Here is a 19,005-nt window from a genome sequence, read left to right on the forward strand (position 1 = left end):
TGTCTGATGATCGTGTTAGATTACATGTGGAAGCATCTACTCTTTTGGTTTCTTCTTTGCTTGTGTTTTGGAAATTCTGTACAGAAGATAATAGTGCCCCCTACCTTATAACAATTAAAACATGGATTCTCTAAGCTTTGTATAGTACATCTTAAATATATTTAGACTTTTTCTAAGTATAAGTCAAGTCCTGTGACATCACTACTGGCGCAACCAAATAGTGCGTTCAAGTCATGTCAGATAGATTGTATTTTTACGAGTTGAACACACATGAATGCCACCACAAAGTCGTTATTATGAGTGGGAATTTTCTTTAAGCCCTGAGTTTACAAATTAGGGGCGTGTCAGTGAAAAACATGTCGGACGCAATGGACGCAGCCAAAGATAATAGATATGCAGCGTCTGTATTGATGGTAAATCTGCTGAAATTAATAAAATGATTATTTTTTTGTAATGTACAACAAAACTATATAAGTTACATATACAAAATATTATATTATTGTATAATCACCATAGAATATATAATGATGCAGTTTACATCTCCTTCATAAATTTAATAAAAACTGAAAAAAACAAAATGATGCACATTCTTTATTTGTTGTTTTGTAGATGCAGAGTTACAAAAATCGTTGAATTTTATGTAAAAAATGTAAATCACCATCTTGTTCTGACCAAAGTGACTTGAACACACCTGACGTCGTAATGACGACTTGTCAGCTTATAACTACAAATGTCCCAGGAGGACTTGAAAGCAGCAATAGTATAAAGGGTTGCAGGGGAAAATATATCACATCTTCACTTCTGTTTGTCTAAGTAAGCTAGCATTTAGGCATGACTAGGAGTGCATGTCTCTTGCCAGAGGCTTTGCTCTAATACCTGTGGATTCACATGACTTGTGTGTTGTGTATGTGGGTGAGAAGCAGTGCATTCCACTCTCAAGGGAGTTGAATGTGCTCATTGTGCTCATTGCACTTATTTCTTTGTGGATATGGGTGAACTGAACATGTTTGACTCACAAGAAGGCAGGTTGTGGTCATTGTAATACTAGGAGGGGAATGCTGAGAGGGGAGGTCAGTACTTCAAGATTGCAGACAGTGTTTGCATGTGCTTTTTTTTCCCTTTCAGAAATTTCCTGCTCCAGCACCATCCAAAATGTTATGGTGTTGCTAGAGGAGGAGTACAGCGAGAAGTGCCTGGTTCCCACAGTGAAGTTCAGTGGTAGTAAAGCTCTTATATAGGGATTTATGAGAGTTGTGCTTTATTAATGCTCTCATGAATTCACAACACTGTGTGATATAATGCAAAAAACTTGAAACAGAAGACTCTACCCTCTCCTCATTCCCTGCGTTGTTGGGCATTGCAACAACAATGATTGGAGTCCACATTGCAACAAAAATGATTGGAGACCACCTGTTGTAAATTAAATTGATTAGACATGATTTAAAAAGGCGCACACCTCTCTATAAAAGGCCTCACAGCTGACAGTGTATCAAGGCACAGACCTTGGGTAGGCTACAAAAAAAAAATCTGCTGCATTGAAGGTTTCCAGGAGCACAGTGGCTTAGGGAAAACTCTGTGAATGTCCTAGAGTGGCCCAGCCAGAGCTCTGTCTCAAACATCTCCTGAAAATGGCTGATCCACCGATGGTATCCATCTAACCTGACTGAGTTTGAGAGGATTTTCAAAGGAGAATGACAGAAAATCCTCCAATCCAGGTATGCAAAGCTTGTTGCATCATACCTAAAAATATTTGAGGCTGTAATTGCTGCCAAAGGTGCTCAAACTAAGTACTAAGTAAAGGGTCTGAATACTTATATAAATGTTCAGTTTTTTATTTTTAATAAGTTTACAGACATTTTTAAATTTCACTTTGTTAATATGGTGTACTGAGTGTAGATTAATGAGAAAAAAATATTTTAAACAATTGTAGTATCAGGCTGCAAAGTTAAGGGTGTCTGAATACTTTCTAAATGCACTGTAAAGCAGTGGTATACCTACCCACAAAACTAACTACAGTCTTCCTAATTTCAGAGAGTTACCAGTCGAGATATAAATCTCTTCCCTGGAATACCTCTAAAAATAATAAATGAAAACAAAGCAAAACCAAACAAAAACTTAAAACCAGCTGGATTACTTAAAATAACTTGAGCTTTAGCTTATGAAATTCATCCCTACAGCACATTCCAATAATTTAGATCGCGGACAAGCCCCACTTTATGTTATAGCCTCTCATTAAATTGTGATTCAAGTCTATTTATTCACTCACTCGAGACAATGTATAACAACATTAATGGAAATATCAACCTAGTAAATATTTAATATAACTAACTAATATAACAAAAAAAAAAAAAAAAGTGAACATGACGGCGCTGTTTGCCTCCTCATTGGTGTCGTTTATCTTGCCATCTCAATCAGTCATTCACTCTCAAACAACAAACAGGTGCGGCCACCTAAGAAAGAGAGAGAGCGATGCCAAGAGAAACAAGGGAGGGGCAACAAAAAGTAAACACAAGACAGATCAAACCACCAACTGTAACAGAGGTCATCATCTATAGGAGTTAAACAGGACAAATGTGACAACTTGTTATGAATTTGTACACTCCGTGCTACAAAGGCCCAAGTGAAAAAAAGTGCAATTCGTAATATACTTAAAGTGCTCTATTTTCACACATGATTTTGGAATTAATATACTAAAAATTGTTCTTTGGTACTTCTTAGGATGATCTAAGTATACTCAACTGTGCTGTTTTGAGACACCATGAATATGAACTAAAATGTACTAAAGAATAAATTTTAGAAGATTATGTACAAAATTAGTTTGTAAAAATATAGCACTTTAAGTACATTATGTACTTAAAATTATGGAGAACATACTAAGTACGTTATACATTTGTTGAATTAAATTTAGGTGTATTCATTTCCGCAATCCTTCATTTAAACAAAATTGGTTAATTTTCTTATTTTATGGATATTGATGAAATGTATTTTAAGTTATATTTATAAGTATATCATCATTACATTAATTTTATTAGTGCTAATTAAGAAAATGCATATTTTGTATTTGTTCAGAAGGGGTGTACTCATTTATGCTCTTCACATACAGACACACATATACAGTGCACAGCATAAATGAGTATAATGAGTATATATTATTTTGCACTTCTGGTCTAATTGCATTTCATTAGCTGTGTACTTTTACACTGCACAATGACAGTAATATTAAATCAAATCTAATCTAAAGTACATGACCACTGGCTTTTACCCAGTCCATAAACAAAGTTCCCTTGAATTTTTTCACATCTGTAATTTAGCAGAATATCTAACAACTGAAAGCCGTAAGCCATTACGGGCCCTTCATCTGGTATTTGCACTGTAACTGATGCGCAAGAATGGTGCCCTAATAACTTTCAGTGCTTTCTAATTGCTCCCATAAGCATGTCTAACACTGACATATATTTGTGTGTTTCTTTAAAATCCTAATCTTTACATTAGGTTCTATGGATTGATTGTGTTTTGTTCAGCTGGCTGAGGAGTTCCAGTTTGATGGCGATATCTACTGTCATCACAAGTCTCTCATAGACAGGAAGCAGGTGTGTTCTCTGACCAAACCAAAGCTTTGTTGCTTTGTTGTTGTCTTTGTTATTTCACACTTCTGAGCACCTGCTACTCTTTTTTATGTTATGTTTTTTGGCCTTTTGTGGATTTATTAGATGGGAACAGTCTATAGTATCTGGGAACTGAACTTAGGTTGCCAAAGGCTCAGCTGTGCTATATGTCGGCTTGCAAACCACCAGTGGTGGAAAGAGTACTGAAAAAAAGTGTACTCAAGTAAAAGTACCATTACATTTAAAAAAGTAGCATAAAAAGTACTTTTTCAAAAAAAAAAAAAAAAACTACATGAGTAAGAGTAAAAGCGTAGCTTATTTAAAAGTACTCATGAGCAGTGTGAGTACTGAGCTGAATATAGATTTAAAATCAGGTGTAAGGCCATTTAGCCTGAGCATGTTGTTATTGCACATAAAATACCAATGTTCAGAACAGTGAAAAGAATACAAAAACTTTAGAAACATGTACAAGTTCAGCATCACACACCATGTGATGGGTTAAATGTCCCTTTTTGTCTGTCTCTTCTTTCTTTATAGTCACTTTCTTTTTCAGTTAACTCATAATTTTCTTTGCCACTTCCATCTTTTGAGAAAGCAAGCATAATTTGAGGGAACCTTTTTCTTAATACTCTTAGGGTTATCTGTACAATAAGCAGTGGCATACTATTGTTTGTATGCAGAGTTTAAATACCTTTAACGCATTTAAAGACGATATTATTTAAAGTGTAACAATCAAGTATATTTTAGTATAAGTTTAGTTGGACTTCAGCTTGTGCACAACAGTATGTGTAAATGTACAATTCAAGAGTATTTTTATTAAGTATATGTAAATGTATTTGTAGAATACTTAGCATGAAATAAATGTATTTTAAATACATTTTAGTACATTTATTTTTCAATAGGGAAAACATGGTGATTTTTTTGTTAACACAACACATTATGAGAACTTTTATTAAAAAAAAGACATTACGTTATCTTAGACCTCAGTAATATCCTTATAACCTTTTCTTAAAGTGGCTGAGAGAATGTGATTCATTTGTTATTATGCAAACAAACATTTTATTAAGAATATTGTATAATCTGTTACCTCAAAAACATTTCCAAAACATCCCTAAAATGTTGCAGTAAAGTAAATGCAGTAAATGTTGCACTGGTAAGTTTGTAAGTTTGTCAGTTTCTCGATGATTACAAAAGGTACAGCCCTCCAACGGTCTTGCAGCTTATGTTTTCCTCTAAATCCAACATTTCGGATGAGTACCCGATCACCTTTCTCCAATGCTTGGTTCCAGACTCTTTGATCATATTGTGTTTTGTTTTTCAGATGACTCTTGCTAGCAACATCAGAGGCAAGTTCATATGCTTTTTTAAGTCTCTTCTCATTTCACTGATGTATTTCTGATACTGGATCTCATTTTCACCATCTGTTGAGGTACCAAAACAGATGTCAACCGGAAAACGAGCTTCCCGGCCTAACATTAGGAAGTAGGGTGGCATCACTGGTCTTGCAATTATATGCATGTACCAAATGACTGATGTATTGACTCCATTTTTGTTTCTTGGAAGGGTCAAGTGTTCCCAGCATTGCCAAGAAAGTACGATTAAGTCGCTCAGGTTGGGCATTTACCTGAGGGTGGTAAGGAGTGGTTCGGAATTTTCTGACTCCCAACATTGACAAGAGTTCCTTGATTAATCTACTTCCAAAGTCAGTGCCTTGGTGAGAATGTATTCTGTCGGGTAAGCCATAGTGCACAAAGTATTTTTCATGTAACACCTTGGCTACAGTATTGGCTTTCTGATCTTTTGTTGGGAATGCCTGTGCGTACCGAGTGAAATGATCAGTTACCACTAGCACATTGGCAATTCCCTTAGAATCTGATTCTAGAGATAAGAAATCGATACACACAAGATCCAGTGGACCATTGCTTGTAATCTGATTCAAAGATGATTTCTGTGGTAAGGACTTTCTAGAAATACATCTTCCACAACTGTTGATGTATTGTTCAATCTCAGCATTCATTTTAGGTCAGTAAAACCGGGCCTTGACAAGATTTATTGTTCGTTCCACACCAAGATGGCCAGACTCATCGTGAAGAGATCTCAACACCATAGGTTGGTATTTCTTTGGTAAGACGAGCTGCTTAACTTCCTTCCCTGGAGACTTTTGAATCACTCTATGCAGCAGTCCATCAAGCATTACCAGCCTTGCACGTTCACGTTGAAGGAGGAGTAAGTGAGGATCACTTGGTGTTGTTAACGTAGCTTGTCCACCTGATTCTATTTCTTCCCTTACTGGATTTATAACAGGATCCAGATCTTGAGCCTTCTTTAACTGTTCAGGTGTCAGATGCTCAAGAGAACCTAATTCCAGATGTGTTGGAAAGGCGTAGGCATCAGGTATAACAATGGATGGCGCTCTGGATCAATTCCTTCACCCCTACACAAATTACGGAGTTCCGCCATCATTACCATATTTAGTGTTTCGGTCATAACTGTTCTTTCCATTTTAAACTAAATCTCAGATATTCAGCTTACTTCAACAGTAAATAAATAAAAAAAAAAAATTCCTCTTAATGGGGAAAAAAATCCCAGCGGTGCCTCCACTTATGTAACCCCGTTCCTATGATGGTTATGAAATGTAACTGAAATACTTGGGTAAATGCCACACAGGAATGGGGCCCTGGGTTTTGTTCAATTTAAACACTAATAAATTAAAATAATAAGTTGGGTGTTATGGCTGTGTATTACCAATGTATTTAAGCTTAACTGGAAATAATTATCTCTGCTAAATACATAAAAATATCCATGTACACAAAGAAATGGGAATTAGAGCAAGGATATTTATTGTAGGGAAATTATTAAAGGCAAAATCAAATATCCCATAGAGATTAGAGGACTATAAAATTGTGCAACAAACTGAAACCCAGTTAAACCAGGTCTGATACACAATGATACAATTCAGATATGAACTCACATTCACCTTATACCAGTCAAGACTGAAACTGGAAGTCAGTAGAAATCCTTATAAACAAATGAAGTGGGCCCACCACTCACACACTCTCACACATACGGTCCCTGTCCTGAATATAAACAAAACCAATCGTTTCAGGCCTGTGACGTGGCTTGAGAGCGGGGAGGCCAAGAAAATGACAACTGGCCATTTCACTGTAACAGCAAACAAAACAAAATAATTGTCTTGCACGTTCTTAGAAGTACTCATGAGCTGATGGGATGGGAAACCCACGAGCACGAAGGGCAGCAAGCACAGGCAGTTTGCAGCTCAGCCGAGAAGAAATACAGCGAAGAATACACGTGGTCCTGAAGTATCAGGGACACCGTTTTTTCCACAGACGAGGAGGTTATCCTGGTCAATAAACATAGGTTCATCAAAACAACTGTCCGTTTCCTTCAAACCATTAGATCATTAGCATCCCCAGAAGAGAACGATGATCTGCCATCCCTAACATTGGATTTGTCTTATCTTATTCCGGAGAACTAGGACGGATTGTCCGTTCTTTTTTTCTCTCTCCCACTGCGCAGCTATGCTCTCCCTAGTTAGCCCCGCCCACCTGTGAAATGTAAACTCGATAACGTGTAAAAACAAGAGGAGCAGGTATTTAAATGTAAACATTGTAGTGGATACGATAATGTGCTAATATTTAATATAAAAGAGCAATATTAATATTATTATTAACCCTTGGTGGTCTGTAATTTGTTTTTTGTTTTTTTCTCTCTGGCTGTGGACATATAAATCAACACAAACCACAAACCAAATCTGGGCTCCAAAAAGAATATTTTAGAGCAAACAAGAGCATCCACCCATTTAAAATATACATTTTAAGAACTCTTTGAAGGCAATCTAAAGAGCTTTGAATGTGCTACTAGGCTCTAGGAACTACAGGAACCCTAGATGATTAATTGCTGATCAAAATAAAGACAAAAGAATGAAATCAAAGAGTAATAAGTGCTTGTCAGCGCCGATAGCCTCATGGTTACTACACAGACATATAGCGCAAATGCGCTTCTGGCAACCAAGTTCGAATCCCAGCCCAAGATCCTTTGCCAATGTCCTTCCCCTCCTAATAAAGCCACAAAAGACCACAAGCATATCTTAAAAAAAGTTAAAGGTGCTCAGAAGTGTGAAAGAACAGAGACATGGCGAAGGTTTGGTTTGGTCAAAGAACACTCCTGCTACAAGACTGTGCTTCCTGCCTAGAGTAGACATGTGATGACAGTAGACACTGTCATCAAACTGGAAAAGAGTTGTTAGGGCACGATTCTTGTGCGTCAATTGAGTCCATTGTTTTTGAATTTCTGTTTGTTTTCTGTTATTATTTCACACTTAAAACAATGATTTGGTAATTCTCTTGTGCCACTGCCCTCTTTTGTGCTAAGAAATAAGTCTCTCTCTCCAAAGTGGTTGCACCGAGTGGGGCCCATTTTCAGCTCGGGATTTTCATGCCCAAGATTTGTATTTATTTATTTATTTATTTATTTATTTATTTATTTATTTTGAAAGGAACAAAGATGTGTTAAAGGTGTATGAAAGATGGGTTCAAGTGTACTACAAGTAGTAATTAAAATACCACAAAATTATTATTATTATTATTATTTTTACATACAGAGATAGTACGTTAAAAGCACAATTTAGTTTTATGGTTTTAGTTTTATATTTATGGTGTCCCAAAATAGAACATTTGAGTACACTTAGATGTTCTTAAGATTATGTTAAGAAGTACCACAGAATATATTTTAGTATATTAAGTGCTAAATTAGTGTCTGAAACTGTACTTTCAGTAAACTATGGAAGTCTACTAAGTGTACTGAAATAAAGTGTATTTTAGTGCACTTGTTTCCACCTGGGGAGATATTCTCTAAGGTAAAATGAAATATTTTTAGTATACTTGGCTTGTAGTGGACTTTTGATTAAGTAGTCTATTAAATACCTTTTCAGTTTTACATACTATCTTATGAACTTACACTGTTTGAAAATATTGATTTATAAACAACAACAGACATGTTCCTAATTCTCAGTATGTGATTTTGTGTGTGTGTGTGTGTGTGTCCACAAGGAGTCTAAAAGCCCTGGATATCGAGTGAGAAACTCCTGAGAAACTCCGTCAGTGGTTGCGGCGTCACAACTGGTTTCAACATTTTAACGTCCTGCCAGAATGGCTCTTTCATGTGGTCTAAAAGCATCAAAGGCATCAGGGCTAAAGTGGAGAAAACAAAGATGCGGGTCTTTGGGAAGATTTATTTATCCACAGGCATCTTCCTATTCTTTTCTCCTCTTCTTATTGCTAGGAAAAGCAGTGAAGAATTTACATAGTTTCTCTTGTTGTCCTTTGATTGAAGATTACAACCAAAAGCCGCACAATGTGGCATATCAATATTTTATTTTCCGAGTTGTGTTGTGGTAAAAATAGCAACAGGTCCCGGCAGTAGCTCACTGAGTGCAACCATTTCACATCACTGAATGGCATCCCCCGTAGTTCAAAATATGTATGAAACAATGTGTTTTTTTTTCACTGTCAGATTATCATATCTCATTAAATGGTGAGAAAACATTACAGTACAAAGCGCATAATATTATAACAATAGCACCTTACATTCTCGCTGGGACACACTGATGACGTATTATGTCTGCACAAACAGGGTGCCTACAGGTATACAAATATTTATCCATATTTGACAGGCAGGCAGGACAGCCTATCGTAATGTTCGGACCAAACATTTTGATTGGACGAACATTTGATGGTCCTACACCTTCCACAGCTGATACAAATGCATAGAAATACATTTAGACCACTTAACTTATTGATTGCTATCGGGATGTGAAAAGACTTTCAACCTGCTTAACAAAAAATGTTTCTGAAGACAATCACCTATTGCACCTTTAAGACAAGGTTTGGAAAGATTATATTCACAATAGATAACTGTACCTGTGGCTTTGTTAGAAATACTGGTTTTTGCAGTCCTACTGAGTTGCAAGGATGCTGAGTCATTTTGCTTTGTGTGGTGCGAATAAGGTCCCATTTGTTAACAGTAGTTAATAAAAATACAGCCATTGTTTGTTCATGTTAGTTCACAGTGTATTAACTAATGTTAACACAACTTATTTTAATAATGCATTAGTAAATGTTGAAATTAACAAGATTAGTAAGATGAATAAATGTTATTAATCAAAGATTAATATTTGGTGTACAAGTACTGTTCATTTTTAGTTCGTCAACTAATGTAATTAATATTAACTGATGAACCTTATTGTAAAGTGTAGCCGAAAAACTGAAATAACCTGTGAAACATGAAAGAATTATACAAATATTTAAAAAATTTCTCCTTATATAGTATTTCTTTTACATAAAGCATTCTTTAAATTTGAGTCAATTATCTATTTAAATTTTTTTTTAAAGAGTGTATGTGTTTCTGTTTTCAGCACATTTATTTTAAGACTAAATACTGTTTAGTAAGGGATAATCAGATTTTATAACATTGTGAGTGAAATTTCCCACAGCGTTAACTCAACTTCTGCTACAAATGGCAAACAGGTCAATCTGCGTAAATTTGTGCTATACTGTTTAACCAAAGACTTTAACACAATAAAGTCACAGAGAGATTAGTTTTTATTGGTGGATGAGGTTTGCATATGGTTTTGGTTTATTCAGATAAAAGGTTGTTTATCAGTTTCCACATATCAAAGGACATACTGTCAAATTCCTTATTAAAACTTCCTGGAAATGATTCAACTTTTGACATTAATACATTAAAATAAGAAACGATATGTAGTTCAGTAAGGCTTTGAAGTTGTAAGGGTGTGTGTGGCACCTAACTATGTGTGTGAAAGTGGAAAAGTTAGTAAGTGTGTTATGTGTGTGTGTGTGTGTGTGTGTGTGTAATAAGTTAAAGATAAAACAGGGAAGTGGGAGTATAAATTCAGTTCCCAGAGGCCCGGGTGAAGTAAAGGTGTGGAAGTGTCAACATTGTACATACCTGTTTTTAATACATGGACACATCTCCTGCGTGTGTTTATAAAGAAAGTTTAACAGGACAGGTAAAGGAGAGAGAAGAGGGTAAGACACTTGTTTTCTCTCTGATTTGTTACTGTTACTACATCTTTACCTGCCAATCTTCTTTAAAATAACAAAGATCAATGGTTAATCATTCAATTTCTTGAACTTGTGGGCTTGAATGCACTTGTGAAGTATAAACAAAGTTATAATAAATTATTAAGTCTTAACTTTGACAGTTTCGCTTTTGCATGTCATGCAATGAACTTTCCATATTTATGGCTGAACTTGTACCTGCAGTGCTTATTTGTTTTGTTTCTGGACAGATTGCAAATATGGGAAATCAGTTGAAAGCGATATTATTGGGTGCTGCAGTGGTAGCCATAGCTTGTACAACCATCATCGCTTTGATTCTCTCTCTTGTTAATCATCAGACTTTGAATCAACTATACTCAACACAGGTGCAAACTATGTTACTATGTGGTTTTGTTTACATTTTTTATTAATATATGCCATTCTGAGGTGAATAAGTCAACACTAGTAAAAGGCATTTACCAGAAAATTTCATACCACACAGTGAACACGTTGCATTAAGTTACAATATTTCTCATTGTTATAATGTATGCAATTTTGTCTCATATCTTGCCATTTTACTTATGCTACTTTAAAGCAGACAAAGACTACTTATAAGTAATAATAATAATAACAATATTTCTTTTTCTCAAACAGCCAAAAGATCTGAAATCAGATCAGATGAATGTGTAATATGACACATTTGCTTTGAACTGTTTTTATTGTAATATCAGTTTGAATATTTTGATGGTCCATAGTCAGACATACTGACTATAAATAAAATGTAACCATATAAAACAACTGCTTTTTTTTTTTTTTTAGTTGAAGAGTTTTAACTAACACATCAAAATTAACATTAGCCTCACAGGAAACACTAAAAATAACACTTAACACCTAACCACTCACAAGATGTAGTAAGATAATTTACAGATCTTAAATAAACAATGGCAAGATATGATAACGTCCATTATACTGTAAACAAAGTAGATTTAATATGGTGTTCATTGTGTTATAATAATCATACTCTTAAAAGTTACAACCACAAATACATAAGTATTATAATGTATTTTAATTGTTGTTATAATTATTGATGAGTTGATATAACATATTATAAGGTTTTTATAATGCATTATGCATTCTTTATAATGCCTTAAGAATGCCCTTATAATGTATTATAAATATGGACTTCATAGAAAATGTTACCATTTCGGGTAACATTTTAACATTTTAAAGCTCTTGTGTATAATGCATTATGAAGGTATTCATAACATATAGGTTATATCTTTTCACAAATAATTGTAACCTAAGTTAAAATGCATTATAATAATTGCAGATTTTGAAACAGGTTGTTTGTTGTGTGTTTTAATGCATTTTCTAAATGGTCGTTCAGTGAATAGATCAGTATTATAAATGTGTTAACATTAAAATATTATATATAATGTATTTAAATAAAAATGATCTTCCTGTGCTTTCACTTTAGTTTAAACCCTCCTCCCTAATTCCAGCAATGTATGAAACTTTGTATTATAAGCACTTCTTGTGTTTATTTGCCTATTTACAATGATTTGGTTGCTGTACTCCTAATTTGTAAGTCGCTTTGGATAAAAGCATCTGCAAAAGAATAAAAGTAAAAAAAGTGTTGCCATATTTTTTTTATTAATTATATTGAACATTATCGTAAAATTAGAATCAATAAAAGATAGACAAAACCTAAAAGCTAACATTAAAGAATCAGTAACACTTTTCAGCTAACTTATACAAGGAAATATACAAGTATGTGTTGAAATGAACATCAAACTAAATTAATTCTGTAAAAGTATTGTTCATTATTAGCTCATGATACCTGCATTAACTAATGTTAACATATGTATCCTTATTGTAAAGTAATAAAAATAACAAAATAACTGTGATGTGTGATTATTTGAAAAATGAGTCATGTATTTTACACATGATTTAGACTGCCTGACTGTCTTGGATTGTTTTTAAAAGTAAAAACTTCTAACAGCATGAAAAATGTCTTCTAAGTCAGCAAGTACCAAACAATCAAACTAATTCTACACAGTTTTTGAACACAAACGAATAGTGAACTACTATTTTAGTAATCCTTTGGTATAATATAAATGTGATAGATAGTAACTGTTAAAAAGTTTTCTCTCAGGAAAGTAATTGCAGCCAGTAAATCAAGTTTTGTCTAAATTTTTGGAACTCTTTGTCGGACTTGCTCAGTATGGGATTGCACTTGATGCCGGCTCCAGTCACACGGCCCTCTTCCTGTACCAGTGGCTGGGAAACAAAGAGAACAACACTGGAATAGTCTCGCAGAAACAAAGTGTGACGTGGAGGGTGAGTTTTACCAGCTATCTGTTCTTGTTTATACAACATTTTGAAGGGAGTTCATGAAGTGTCAAAGCAAACTGAAAACTGAAAGTAACATACTATAAATTATTTGTAAATGGTAAATTTGTATTTATTTTTTTTTTTAAATAGGTGATGGCATATCAAGCTATGTCCAGAACCCTCCAGCGGCTGGAGAGAGTCTTAAGAAATGCTTGGACGTTGCTAAGGCAGCAATACCAGAAGGCCAGTGGAAGGCTACACCTGTTTACCTTGGTGCTACTGCTGGCATGCGGCTTCTTAGGTGACTTGTACTTAAAGAGATAATTCACCCAAAAATGAAAATTCTGTCATCATTAACTTACCCTTGAGTTGTTCCAAACCTGTGTAAATTTCTTTGTTCTGCTGAACACAAAAGAAGATATTTTGAAGAATGTTTTAACCAAGCAGATCTAGGGTCCCACTGATGTCCATAGTCAACACGTTCTCACTCCCAACTCAAATCAATTGTTTTGCCTTGGAAGACTTGCAATATTAATAATTTTTAAATATATTATGACTGTACCTGTATCTGCCTGTTATATCTTGTGTTTTATTAACAAATGGTAGGTTTAGGGGCAGGGGTTGGGTTATGTGCTGGTAAATGTGTAAATGTTTGCATAATTTATCAGCATTGCCGGTTTCATAGATTGAAGAACCAAAGTCTAGCAGACAGCATCCTTGAAGAAGTCAGCAAAACACTCCAAAATTATCCCTTTGATTTCCAAGGCGCAAGAATTATAACTGGCATGGAAGAGGGGGCTTTTGGCTGGATTACTATCAACTACCTCTTGGAGAGCTTTGTCAAGGTGACTAATGGCTTTCTAGTACTGATGAAAATAGGACTGATTTGCCACACACACACACAGTCACTCACTAGGTTTCCACATTTTATGGGTTTTCCATAGACATAATGAATTTTATACTGTAAATAGAATATATGGTTAGAATATACAGATTCAAAGGATCCATCTTTTGTATCCTTCATTGCCTGTGAATAGTTGGAAATTGTGTTCTGCATTTAACCCATCCAAGTGCACACACACCACGAACACACACCTGGAGCAGTGGGCAGCTATTTTTGCTGTGGCGATTGGGGGTTCAGTGCATTGGGGCACCTAGGTAATGGGTATTGAAAATGGAAGAGAGCGCTATTCCCCACTCTCCCCACTCGCTCTTAATCACTTCTCTTTTGTTAAAACATCCATAACCTGTACACTCTTAATGGTTTTACTTGCAGCACACATTTGAAGGCCTTTGGATCCACCCTAAAGCAGGAAAGATTGTTGGAGCTCTAGATCTTGGTGGCGCATCAACACAAATCTCATTCACCCCAAAAGACAAAGTGAAAGATCCTGATTCGGCTTTTAATCTTCAACTCTTTGGGTACAAGTATGAGCTGTACACACACAGCTACTTATGCTATGGCATGGACCAGGCTTTGAAGAAACTTCAGGCCTATCTTCACAAGGTTGGTTTTTAAACAGTTTAGTTACATAGTGCAGCATCAGTTAATCAGTACCTTTTACTACATGCACACTGTTAAAAAAGTTGCTGCCTTAAACTTTTAAGTACAATTAACATAAACATTAAACTGACTCTTGACTTTTTGAAATTTGCCTTAACTTATTTTAATGAGTTAAAATAATCTAAAACATATGTTGTCATAACTTGGCCATATTATTTTTTACATACTGCTTTATGTTATTTATTTTTTTAGTGCTAGTTGTTTATGAGTCCCTTGTTTGTCCTGAACAGTTCAGGTCCCATAAATTCTTTTCAGATTTTTTGTGTATTTGAACCCTTTTCAACAATGACTTGTGGAACATCAGTAAGCGTTTGAACCTTTTGTAATAGTTGCATATGAGTCCCTCAATTGTCCTCAGTGTGAAAAGATGGATCTCCAAAATCATACTTGTTGGAAAGGGTTCAAATACACAAAAATGCTGAAAAAACAAAAAAAACAAAAACAAAGAATTTGTGAGACCTAAAGGATTTTTCTGAAGAACAGCAGGCAGTTTAACTGTTTAGGACAAACAAAGGACTCCTAAACAAAAAACACAGCTGTGGATCATAACAACACAGTATTAAGAATCAAAGTATATGTATTTTTGCTCCATCCAGACTGCTGGACCATCACATGTTATCAGTCACCCATGCTACCACAACGGATTTACACTTAATGTTACTTGGGCTGAACTTTACAACTCCCCTTGTGTGGACACACCAAATTTTAACCCCACGTCTACAGTCATTTTCTCAGGAACCGGTAATTCATCCCTCTGTCTTTCTCTAATTAAGATCATTGTCAACCTCACAGATTGTGCATTATCACCAGACTGTGGATTCAGCGGTGTCTATCAGCCTCCTGTCAATGGTGAATTCTTTGTAAGTGTTGCTTTCTTTATCAGCTCATCTTCATTATTTAATAGTAGCACAAGTTAAGAATTTTAATGTAAGGAAGGACATAAAACACAATTACAGTGGGAAGATGTAGAATTACACAACACGCAAGTTTTTGTATATAATGTATTTTTTAAATGTTATATCAACGTAAAGCAAACAAATCAAGTGTGCTATTAGTTTACTTCTTTTAAACTAAACATGATATACTTTTAGTCTACTTTTTATGTACTTCTCAGAAATACGCTCAAAATTACACTGAAGTATAACTGACATACTGTCAGAAAAGTCAAAATATAGTTAGCTTATACCTCTAGTCAATCTTTTGATGGAGATATACTCAAAAGTATAATTAAGTATTCTACGTATACTTGGTTTGTAGTGGTGTTTCTTTTGATTGAGTGGCCTATTTACTTTAAATCCAGGTATATTTTAGGCATAAAATGAATACCTAAACAGGAACATGGTAGTATACTTAAAGTGCAAAAATAATATATAAAGAGTAAAACTATAAGTACAATGTTAAGTTAAAGAAAACATATTGCTGTATAAAACTACTAAACTAGTAGGTTACTGAGAGTGTACTTCAAAAAGTACTTTTGTAAATGAATGTGTTACAAGTATTGGTCCCACTTTATATTAGGCGGCCTTAACTACTGTGTACTTACATTTAAATTAATCATTTGGTACAGTGCACTTATTGTGTACATACATGTTTTTATACTGTACTTATATTTTTAAAAATACCTATAGGTAATTAAATCTGTAATTAATTTCTGTTATTACATTTACAGTTACAATGTTGACCCATCCCTTACACCTTAACCCACCCTTAAACCTACCCATACCACCAAACCTGTCCCTAACCTTAACCGTATCTCACCTTAATAGAAGCAAAAGTATGTTGCAGTACAATATAACAACGGTAAGTACATTGTACTTATTTTTTGATGCAAGTACATAGTAGTTAAGGCCACCTAATATAAAGTGTGACCCAAGTATTTTACTAGTAAACTCAGTACAGTCTACAAGTTCAGTTGTAGTATACTGTAGTATATAGTTGTGTACTTAAACTTTACTACTTTTACACTTTAACTATACTTAAAGTATTTTTTTTCCCAAGTAGTACTGAAATAGTATACTACTGGTTACTACATAAAGTATACTTGAACTTTACTGAAGCATACTTAATAAAATTAACTTAAAGTGTACTTATTTTTTGTAAGGGGCCAGATTGAAGAACATAAGATTTAAGTTATGAGTTTGCTATCTAGAATCTGATTTGTATGCCAAAATAAAATCAAGAAACATCTTATATTTAGTTGCCCTAACATTCAAAAGCAACTCCAGCTCTTAAGAGACAAATCGTGTCCTCCCCGGAAATCGGATCTCTTATCCTAAACACATGTGAATGATATTAATTTCAAATATGTATGGCCTACTATATAGTGCATAATAAAACTAATGCATTTTCTTATACTTGATTGCCTGCCAATTAATAAATAAAAATAATAATTCCCTCTTAAGTGAATAATTGAACATCATTAATTAGTTTTATTTAATAAATAAAACTTTGCACATTTAACACTTAATTTAACACATAATTAAATAAAATAATTGTGAAAAATAATAATTGTGAGTACATGTAGGGTAAATGCAAATTCCTGTATAAACTAAGCTATGAAAGTGCATAAACTGACTAATAGATCTTAATGGTCATTATAACGTAGTTCAAACAGCATTTATCATAACATGATTTTGTAGGAATTATGATCAGGTGCTAAAGAGAGTACCTTCTAAAAGTAATTTGAGCCAGTAGGATGGTCCTAATGGAGACTGGATTTCAAAGAGGCACTCTGGTTCTGGTTCTTTTTATGAACAATAGTTTGATATTCTGATGAATCCTTCACTGAATTGAATCCATCAGAGACTCATCACATACAGAACACATACAGAAGTTATTTCACAGAAGTTACATCATTTTCAGTGATGTCTGTATGGAAATGGTCAGTTTTGCTCATCTTAAAATAATGATAAAAGTAGCATTTTATGTCCATTTCAGGCTTTTTCCTCATACTTCTACACCTTTGACTTTCTTGGTCTTGCCCCCAAAGCTCCACTGACACAGGTTCTTTCTACTATTGAGACCCACTGCAACAAAAACTGGACCACTGTGAGTCCACAAATATTAATACACATAGTAAATTCTACATTTCATAGTAAAAAGCCTGGTGAGATTTGAAATGAACATGTAAATTACAGAATAATTAAATGTACAGTATATTGGACAGTGCTGGTGTTCATGATGGTTATTCCTTTCTGCAGCTTACTGCTGAAAATCCAACCATTAAAGCAAAATATCTGAAAGATTATTGTGCTTCTGCACATATTATTATGACTCTTCTCCTGAAAGGATACAAGTTCAATACCATATGGGATCAAATCTCTTTTCAGAAACGGGTAAGGACCAGTTTCATCATTGTAAAATCTGATGTTATCTTACAAATCCTCATCAATATAGCAAATTAAATATAGATATTCAGTGATTCATAAATCATTAGATAATATAATGTAAAGTAACTGAGTTTACTTGCATTGCTCAAGATCATATGTCATACCATGTGCCTTAACTTCCAGGACTCTCCCTTTAAAGTATATGGCACCCCTGACATAAAGTCTTATCAGTGTGATGTGGGGATTTGAATTCATATGTGATCTTATTATGGTTACAGGTAGCTGACACAGATATTGGTTGGACGTTGGGCTACATGCTGAACTTGACCAACATGATTCCTTCTGAACACCCCAGAGCGGTGACAGGGGTGCCTCACAGCCAATGGGCAGCTCAGATTTTCTTCATTGTATTTGCTCTCTTCCTCAGTCTACTTATTATAGTCATCGTGTCTGTAATCCAGTGCTTTAAGTCCTGAGTGTGTTTACATTATTTTTTAACATTTCCATCACTTTTGTTTACACTGTAAATGTGTTTACATTATTTCTTATCACTTATATTTCAGAAAAATTGATATTGACAAGATAACTGTTTTGACTACTGTTTGAGATTTGAGAAACGTTCTTCACAAAGATGTCACAAACAGTGAAATAATCTATATATTTTGACATTATGATAAAAATGAGATTACTTTTTTTCTATCAGAATACTGCTTTTTGTGAGTTATTTAGTGTCTTGTTTTCAAAGCTGACTAGTTATACCTCTATAGTTTGTGCTAACTAGTAATCCAAGAAATGGAGTTACAAAGATTTTTCATCATTCGTAATCTGTGAATTGTAAGAGTACAGTTAATTTTTATTTGTTTGTATTCATGTTTACTTCCAATCAGCACTTAGTTGGACTTAAATCATTTAACAGACATTAAATAAATGTATAGTTACATTATTATGCGTGATATGAAAAAAGGAACAATTATTGCGCTTCAGACATATTTATAAAATACAAAAATTATATTTCCCTTTAAGCAACAATATATAAGCAGCCTTTTTTGCCTTTGCTTTTTGCTAAATGTTTATACACAAGCCTCAAAAGTGCG

General features: G+C 34.4%; 1 protein-coding gene across 1 annotated transcript; it reads left to right on the top strand.

Moving 5' to 3' along the window:
- The first annotated feature begins 10,549 nt into the window (after positions 1-10,549).
- Positions 10,550-18,771, top strand: LOC127163735 (ectonucleoside triphosphate diphosphohydrolase 8-like). The gene is given in 11 exon segments (XM_051107083.1): positions 10,550-10,672; positions 10,936-11,070; positions 12,908-13,007; positions 13,010-13,024; positions 13,169-13,319; positions 13,704-13,863; positions 14,295-14,525; positions 15,179-15,442; positions 17,520-17,630; positions 17,783-17,917; positions 18,190-18,771. Coding segments are annotated over 10 exon segments (1,491 nt in total). The 5' UTR covers positions 10,550-10,672; positions 10,936-10,944; the 3' UTR covers positions 18,388-18,771.
- Positions 18,772-19,005: the final 234 nt, after the last annotated feature.

This window comes from Labeo rohita, chromosome 4 (assembly GCF_022985175.1).
Source record: "Labeo rohita strain BAU-BD-2019 chromosome 4, IGBB_LRoh.1.0, whole genome shotgun sequence".
Classification (NCBI taxonomy): domain Eukaryota; kingdom Metazoa; phylum Chordata; class Actinopteri; order Cypriniformes; family Cyprinidae; genus Labeo; species Labeo rohita.